Source organism: Cynocephalus volans, chromosome 4 (genome assembly GCF_027409185.1).
Source record: "Cynocephalus volans isolate mCynVol1 chromosome 4, mCynVol1.pri, whole genome shotgun sequence".
NCBI lineage: Eukaryota > Metazoa > Chordata > Mammalia > Dermoptera > Cynocephalidae > Cynocephalus > Cynocephalus volans.
In genome coordinates, this window is record NC_084463.1 from 154,337,883 (window position 1) to 154,346,915 (window position 9,033).

The following is a 9,033-nucleotide window of genomic DNA, read 5'->3' on the forward strand; positions in this document are numbered from 1 at the left end:
AACAAAATCAAGGACAAAATCCACACAATTACATCAAAAGACACAAAAAGCATTTGACAAAATTCAGCATCCTTTTGTAATAAAGACTCTCAACAAATTAGGTATAGAAAGAAGGTATCTCAAAATCTATGAAAGACATATATGACAAAACATATGTATATCACCAAAATCATCCTGAGTAAAGCTGAAAATTTTTTCTTTAATAATGGGAACCAGACAAGAATTCCCACTCTCACCATTCATATTCAACATGTAATGGAAAGTATTATCCAGAGCTATCGGGCAAAAGGAATAAATAAAGGGCATCCAAATAGGTAAAGAGGAAGTCAAATTGTCTCTGTTTACAGGTGACATCATCCTGTATATAGAAAAACCTATAAAGTCTACCAAAAAATACTCCTAGAACTGATAAACAAATTCAGGAAAGTTGCAGGATACAAAATCAATGCACAAAAAACAGTAGTGTTTTTATATGTGAACAAAAAAATAAGGAGATAAAGAAATAAAGACAGCAAGTCCACTTACAATAGCTGCCAAAAGAATAAAATACCTAGGAATCACTTTAACAAGGAAGTTAAAGATCACTGCAATGAGAAACGAAAAGCAGTGTGGAAAGAAATTAAAGAGAACACCAAAAGATGGAAAGACATTTCATGTTCATGCTTTGGAGAAATGAACATTCTGAAAATGTCCCTATTACCCTAAACAATCTACAGATTCAAGCAAAAAAAAAAAAAGAAATCTTAATATATCTGTGAAACAACAAAAGACACCGAATAGCCAAAGTAACTCTGATAAAAACTAAATAAGTAAAGCTGGAGGTATTATACTTTGACTTCAATCTAGGCTACAAAGCTACAGGAACCAAAACTGCATGGTACTAGCATAAAAAAAGATGCATGGACCAATGGAACACAATAGAGAACTCAGAAATCAACCCTCATACTTACAGCCAACAGATCTTCAACAAAAGTGCCAAGAAAATACATTAGGGAAAGGACAACCTCTTCAGCAAATGTTGCTGTCAAAACTGAATATCCATGTGTAGGAAAATGAAACTAGGCCCACTCATTTTGCCATATACCAAAATCAACTCAAAATGGATTAAAAACTATAATATAAGACCTTAAATTAGAAAACTGGAAATAAACATAAGGGAATCACTTCAGGATATAGAACTTGGCAAAGAATTTATGAATAAGACCTCAAATGCACAGAAAGCAAAAGGGAAAATAAACAAATGGGATTATAAAAAACTAAAAACCTTTTGCACAGTAAAGGAAACAATCAACAGAGTGAAAAGACACCCTACAGAACAGTTGGAGATATTTGCAAACTTTACATTTGGCAAGGATTAATATCCAGACTATACAGGGAACTTAGCAGTAAAATAATAATAATAATAACAATGTGATTAAAAAATGGGCATTCCTGGATCATATGGAAGATCTATCTATAGTTGTTTTAGTAACCTCCGTAATGTTTTCCATAGTGGTTGTACTAATTTACAATATCACCAACAGTGTAGGATTGTTCCCTTCTCTCCTCATCCTTGCCAGGATTTTTTATTCACCATCTTTTTAATTATACTCAGTCTAACTGGAGTGAGATCCTATCTCAATGTAGTTTTAATTTGCATTTCCCTGATGACTAGTGATGCTGAGCATTTTTTCATGTACCTGGTGGCCATTTGTATGACTTCCTTTGAAAAATGACTATTCATATCTTTGCCCATATTTTAATTGGGGTATTTGGGGTTTTTTTTTTTTTTACCATGTGCTTGATAGCATATACCCACAGGAATGGAAATCATAATGTCAAAGGGATACCTGCACTCCCGTGTTCACCGCAGCTCTGGTTACAATAGCCAAGGTATGGAACCAACCTAAATGTCCACCAATGGATGACTGGATAAGGAAACTGTGGTATCCATACACCATGCAATACTACTCTGCCATAAAAAAGAATGAAATGCTCCCATTTGCAATGACATGAATAAACCTGGAGAAACTTATGTTGAGTGAAATAAGCAAAGCACAGAGGGATAAATACCACATGTACTCAACACACATGTGGGAGCTAAGAGAGAAAGAAGGAAGGAAAGAAAGACCACAGTAGTGCATTGGTATTGCAGAGGGTGAGAACATTTCTTGGGCTCAAAAGTCAAGGGGGTGGGGTGGGGAAGAGGGGCAGACTGTGAATAATTGGGTGTGTGACACAGGGTACAAATGGGATTTGTGGTAGTGGGTAAGCTGTAGTATCAATCTGGCCCTCACATGATGAGCATGTGGGGTAACAATTAGCTTTGTATCTCATGATTATTCACAATAAAAAAATGGGCAAAGGATTTCAGTAGATAATCTCAACACAGGATATACAAATGGCAGATAAATATCTTCAAAAATGCTAAGATTGCTATTCATCAGGGAAATGAAAAACAAAACCACATTGGGATATCATCTAACTCAGTTAGATGGGCTGCTATCAAAAAGACAGACAGTAACAAATGCTCATGAGGATGCAGAAAAGGGGAAAACTTCTACACTATTAGTGGGACTGTGAATTAGTACTATCATCATGGAAAACAGTATGGAGGTTTCTCAAATATTTATCATATGATCCAGTAATCCCACTACAGGATATATAACCAAACGTATTGATATATGCAAGGATTGTTCAAAGTATGAAAGTCAATAGATGTGATACACCACATCAACCAAGTCAGGAACAAAAAAACATAGAATTGTCTCGATAGATACAGAAAAAACATTTGACAAAATTTAACATTGCTTCATAATAAAGACTCTTAGCAAATTAGATATAGAAGGAAAGTATCTCAACACAATTAAAGCCATATATGACAAACCCACTGCCGATATCATCCTAAGGACAAGAATACAAGATGCCCACGAATGTCATTCCTATTTAATATGGTATTGGAAATAATACCCTGAACAATCAGGCAAAAGAAATAAAGGGCATCTAAATTTGAAAAGACCAATTCAAACTGTCTCTATCTGCAGATGACATGACCTCATTTAAAGAAAAAGCTAAAGGCTCTATCAAAAAACTCTTAGAGCTCATAAAAGACTTCAGTAACGTTCCAAGATATAAAATCAACATGCAAAAATCAGTAGCATTTTTGTACTCCAGTAACAAACTAGCAGAAAAAGAAATGAATAAATCAAACCCATTTAACCTAGTCTCAAAAAAAACGAAATACCTAGGAATCAATTTAACCAAACAGATGAAAAATCTCTACAACGAAAACTACAAACTACTGCTGAAAGAAATTAAAGAGGACATCAAAAGATGTAAAGACATTCCATGCTCTTGGATTGGAAGAAGGAACATTGTGAAAATGTCCACACTACCCAAACTGATCTATAGGCTCAAGACAATCCCCATCAAAATACCAATGACGTTCTTCACAGAAATAGAAAAAACAATCCTAACACTTATGTGGAAAAACAAAAGACCTTCAAAAGCCAAAGCAATTCAGAACAACAAAAAAGTAAAACTGGAGGCATTACAATAGTTTACTTCAACCTATACTCCAAAGCTATAGGAACAAAACAGCATGGTACTGACATAAATACAGACAGACCAGTGGAACAGAATAGAGAACCCAGAAATTAACCCACATACTTAAAGCTCACTGATCTTGGACAAAGGCAACCAGAACATGCATTGGGGAAAAGACTGCCTTTTTAATAAGTGGTGCTTGGAAAACTGCAAATCTATATGTGGAAAAATAAACCTGTTTCTGTTTCTGTGAAGAATGACATTGGGATTTTTATATGGATTGCGTTAAATCTGTAGATTGCTTTCGGTAGTATGATCATTTTAACAATACTATTTTTTCCAAATCATGCACACAGGATATCTTTCCATTTATTTATGTCTTATTCCATTTCTTTCATTAATGTTTTATAGCTGCCAGTATACAGATCTTTCACTTTTGTTAATTTACCCCTAGGAATTGGGTTTTGTGCTATTATAAAGATAATTGTTTTCTTAATTTCTTTTTCATTCATTTTTAACGTGTAAAATCACTACTGATTTTTGTAAGGTGATTTTTTTATCCTGAAAGTTTACTGTATTTATCAGTTCTAACAGTTTATGGTGAAGTCTTTGGGATTTTCTGTATATAATATCATGTGGTCATCAATCAAAGAACATTTTAGTTCATCCTTTTCTATTTGGATGCCTTTTATGTTAAACAGAAGAGGTGAGACTGGGCATTTTTGTCTTTTTCCTGATTTTAGAGGAAAAGCCTGCCACTTTTTACTGTTGAGTATAATGTCAGCTGAGGGCTTGTCATTTATGGCCTTTATTGTGTTAAGTTATTTTCCTTTTATGTCTAATGTGTTGTGAGCTTTTGTCATGAAAAGATGTTGAATTTTGTAAAATATTTTGTCTACATCTATTGAGATGATAATGTGGTTTTTGTCTTTCATTCGCTTAATGCGGTAGGTCATATTTATTGATTTGTGTATGTTGAACCAAAATTGCATCTCAGTAATAAATCCTACTTGAACATGGTGAATCATCCTTTTGATGAACTTCTGAATGTAGTTCACTAGAATTTTGTAGAGGAAATTTGCATCTATGTTCATCACTGATATTCGCCTGTGGTTTTCTTTATCTGTGTCTTTTTTTCTTTAGTATTAGGGGTGATCTTGTCTGTAAAATCAGTTTCAGCGTGTTCTCTTCTCTTTGGCTTTTTGAAATATTTTGAGAAAATTTGGTGTTACTTTTTCTTTAAAAGTTTGGTAGAATTCAGACAGGAAGCCATCTAGTCCTGGGCTTTTTTGCTGATGGGAGACTTTTAAATACTTATTATATCTCCTTACTCTCCTTTAGATTTACAGTTTCTTTGTGACTTAATCTGGGTACGTTATGTATTTTTAGATGTTTATCTCTTTTGCAAAATTGATCAATTTATTAGCAAATACTCCCTCATAGTAGTCTCATGATACTATTATATCTGTGTTACCAGTTGTAATATCTTCTCTTTCATTTCTGAGATTATTTATTTGAGTCTTCTTTTCTTAAGTAGTCTATTTAAAGGTTTCTCAATATTGCTTTTCTTTTCAAAAACAAATACTTATTTTATTTTATTTTTTCTATTGTGTTGTATTTTCTATTGTATTGAGGCTCAGGTCTCTGGGACTTGGGTCCTGATTTCCTATACACACAGGACAGCCATCATTTCTGAGCCTTGCATGGACTCTAGGAAGCTACCATTGAGCATGCTCCAGGCTCACCTATACCCAGAAATTGCTGACTTTAACTTCTTTGTAGCCTCAAGGAATATGACCAACAACTGACTTAAAAGTGCCCACTTCCTTCTACCACTCTTTCTTCCCATTCCTTTTTCACAAATTACTTTCTACTACAGGCTCAAGGGTAGAGTGGAAGGAGCAAGGTTTTTGAGGGGTAAACACGGATGAACACTGCCCTCACCCACCCCCTCTCCCTCTCTCTCTCGCTCTGTCTCTTTCTTCCTCTTTTCTTCTCCTTCTTCTTTCTCTTGTTCTCTCCCTCACTGACATTTTCTTTTTGTGTCTCTGGTTGAGGCCATTGCAATAAAATTTTCTTTTTGAGATTATTTTTAATTTTCAGTTTCCCACACTAATTACTGAAGAGTCTGTCCTTGCTGCAGTGTCTGTTCTTGGTGTTTTTGTCAAAGATCAGTTGGCTGTAAGTACCTGGGTTGATTTCTGGGATCTCTATTCTGTACCATTCATCCATGTGTTTGTTTTTATGCCAGTACAATGCTGCTTTGGTTCCTACAAATTTGTAGTATAGGTTTAAGTAAAGTGGTGTAATGCCTCAAGGGTTTTTTGTTTGTTTTTTGTTTGTTTGTTTTTTGGTTCAGAATTGCTTTGGCTATTCAGGGTCTTTCGTTGGTCCATATGAATTTGGGTTTGTTTTTTTTTTTTCTATTTTTGTGAAGGATGCCATTGGTACTTTGAAAAGATTGTTTTAACTCTGTACATAGCTTTGGGTAGTGACATTTTCACCACATTAATTCTTCAAACCAACGAACTTACAATGTCTTTCCATCTTTCGGTGTCATTTAATTTCTCTGAGCACTATTGTGTAGTTCTCAATTTAGATATTTTCACCTCTTTTGTTATCCATGTGGAGAAGAATGAAACGAAATCCATTCTTCTTGCCATATACTGAAATCAACTCAACATGGGATAAATACTTAAGTGTAACACCTTAAAGTATAAAACTCTTAAATGAAAAAAAAAAAAAAGAGAAATACTTCAGGATGTAGGATTGGGCAAAGACTTATGCATAAGACCACAAAAGCACAAGAAAGAAAATTTTAAAAATGGGATTATATCACACTAAAAAGCTTGTGTACAGAAAAGGAAACAATTAACAGAGTGAAAATACACCATAAGTAATAGGAGAAAATATTTGCAAACTATACATTCAACAAAGAGTTAATATCCAGAATATACAAGAAAATCAAAAACTTCACTTTAAAAAAACGAATAATCCAATTAAAATATGTGTGAAGGAATTGAATAGACATTTATCAAAGGAAGAAAAATGAGCAACAGGTATGTGAAAAATATGCTCAACATAACTAATCATCAAGGAAATGCAATCGAAACCACACTGAGATATCATCTTACCCTGTCTAAGCTGGCTATTATTGAAGTGACTGAGAATAACAAATGCTGGCAAGGATGTGGAGAAAAAGGATCTCTTTTTCAATTGGTTGGACAGTAAATTACTACAGTCATTATGGAAAACATTATGGATGTTTCTCAAATAACTACAGATAAAACTTCCATATAATCCAGCAATCCCACTTCTAGGTATATTTACAAAAAAGTGCAAACCATCATGTTGAAGAGATACCTGTACTTCCATGTTCATCACAGTTCTATTTACAATATCCAAGATATGGAGCCAACCTAAATATCCATCGATGGATGACTAGATAAGGAAAATGTGGTATACATACATAACAGAATACTACTTGGCCATAAAAAAGAATGAAATTCTGCCACTAGTAGCAATAAGTATGAGCAGGGAGAAAATTACTTTTAGGAATTAAACATAATTGGTTAATGTTTAAAAATAAGCCAGGCACAGAAAGGGAAATACTGCATGTTCTCATTCACAAGATGGAGCTAAGAAAGAAAGAGAGACCACAATAAAATGTTGAAATTCTAGAAGGAGAGAATAAACCTATCATTAACAGAGGTGGAAATGGGGAGAGGGTTAGGGAGTAACTGGGTAAGGGACACAAAAAATAATTTTTACTTGTATTAATGAACATGCCAATAATATTGATTCCATCATGATATATTGTACACAAATTCTGAGTCAATTCTGTACCACGTAAATTTGTATGAAGAATTATGCTTCAATTCAAAGATAAACTAAAAATATTTTTTAATAATTATACATTTAGTTTTATGCACACATTGGTTTTATTTTTTTGAATATAAATAGACATTTAAAAGGAAAAATGAAATTAAAACTGTGTTAAGAAAAGAATAGGGTGTGCAGCATCCTGGGTTCCTGTCACTTCTCTACATATAAAGTATATATCAGCATCTCTGTTCTATAAAACATAATCACTTTTATGGATTAATCTTCCTGGATTCTAATCACAAAAACTGACTTTCTAAATGGTATTTAATGTGGGTGGCACTTCATAAGACAGATCACTTGGGAGGGGCAGGTAAACACAATGGCACCAAGAATCAAGGAAGCCAGATGCACACCTTTCTTTACCTAGCTATTCTTGTGGTCTGAAAAGGTCACTTAACTATTCTTACTTCCATCTTTCTTATAGTAATAATAAAAGCTGTCCAAATGTTATTCCTACTGAGGTAAAGATGCAACCTTTTTGTCACCCCTTTGAGGAACTCTTTGATGTCCTTGTTCCTCAGACTATAGATCAGAGGGTTTAACATGGGGACAAAGATAAGATAGAAAACAGACAGCACCTTGTGCTTCATGGCGTGGCCAGAGCCAGGATGCATGTACACAGAGAGGGCTGTGCCATAGTACAGTATCACAGTGGACAGGTGGGAGGCACAGGTGTTGAAGGCCTTGGCACTTCCTTTCACTGAGGATATTTTCAGGATGGAAGCTGCAATGAAACCATAGGATAAGAGGATAACAAGCAAAGAACCCAAACCCACAGAAATAGCTACCAGAAAAACAATCATTTGGCAGATGAAGGGATTGGAGCAAGACAAAGAAATAACCTGAGGTATGTCACAGAAGAAATGTTGAATTATATTTGGCCCACAGTAGTAGGCATGAAAGCAAGAGACTGTTTCAATAAAGCTACAGAGAAAACCAGTCCCATAGGCCACAGCAATCATCTTCCAACAGCGGCCAGGGACCATGATGGCTGAGTACTGCAGAGGGCTGCCTATGGCAACATACCGGTCATAGGCCATGGTGGCCAAGAGGCAGCACTCAGCCAGACTCATCCAGGCAGCAACAAAATACTGAATGGCACAGGCCATGAAGGAAATTGTTTTCTCAGCTCGTAACAAGTCTGACAGCATCCTTGGGCTGATGGAAGAAGAGTAGCAGATGTCTATAAATGACAGGGAACTGAGGAAAAAGTACATGGGAGTGTGCAGGATAGAGTTGATCTTGATGAGAATGATAAGACTTAGATTCCAGATGAGGGTCACAAGGTAGATTCCCAGGAAGACTGGAAAGAGGATGAGCTGCAGCTCTTTTTCATCTGAAAGTCCCAGGAGAATAAACATGTCCACAGAAGTGTGGTTTCTGTCCCCTTGCATAGATCTGCTTGATGCCATCTGCTGGGGAAATGGTGAGAGAAGGAAATGGTTTTATTCTCAAAAAAATAAAAAGAAATACACTTAATTTTTTTACATTCTTGTTGCTGGCAATATAAACAACTTTAAATCATCAAGGTTGAGTGAGTTTGTGCTATCCATGTATATTCACCACACATAACTACAAAGTTCTTTTTAATAAATATTATCACTCTGTCTATATTGACTAAAG

General features: G+C 35.0%; 1 protein-coding gene across 1 annotated transcript; it reads right to left on the minus strand.

The window, feature by feature from the left end:
- Positions 1–4,644: 4,644 nt before the first annotated feature.
- On the minus strand, positions 4,645–8,822 carry LOC134376634 (olfactory receptor 5A1-like). Its single transcript, XM_063095122.1, has 2 exons — positions 7,885–8,822; positions 4,645–4,681 (listed from the first exon to the last, which is right to left on the minus strand). Exons 1-2 carry the CDS (start codon positions 8,820–8,822, stop codon positions 4,645–4,647), a joined length of 975 nt encoding a protein of 324 aa, XP_062951192.1.
- Positions 8,823–9,033: the final 211 nt, after the last annotated feature.

Excerpts from the sequence above, each read along its gene's own strand:
- LOC134376634 (XM_063095122.1), bottom strand. The coding sequence starts at position 8,822 with ATGGCATCAAGCAGATCTATGCAAGGGGACAGAAACCACACTTCTGTG. Across the intron at positions 4,682-7,884 it reads CTCAAAGGGGTGACAAAAAG|ATCACCCCTAATACTAAAGA; the intron begins GTTGCATCTTTA and ends TTTACAGACAAG.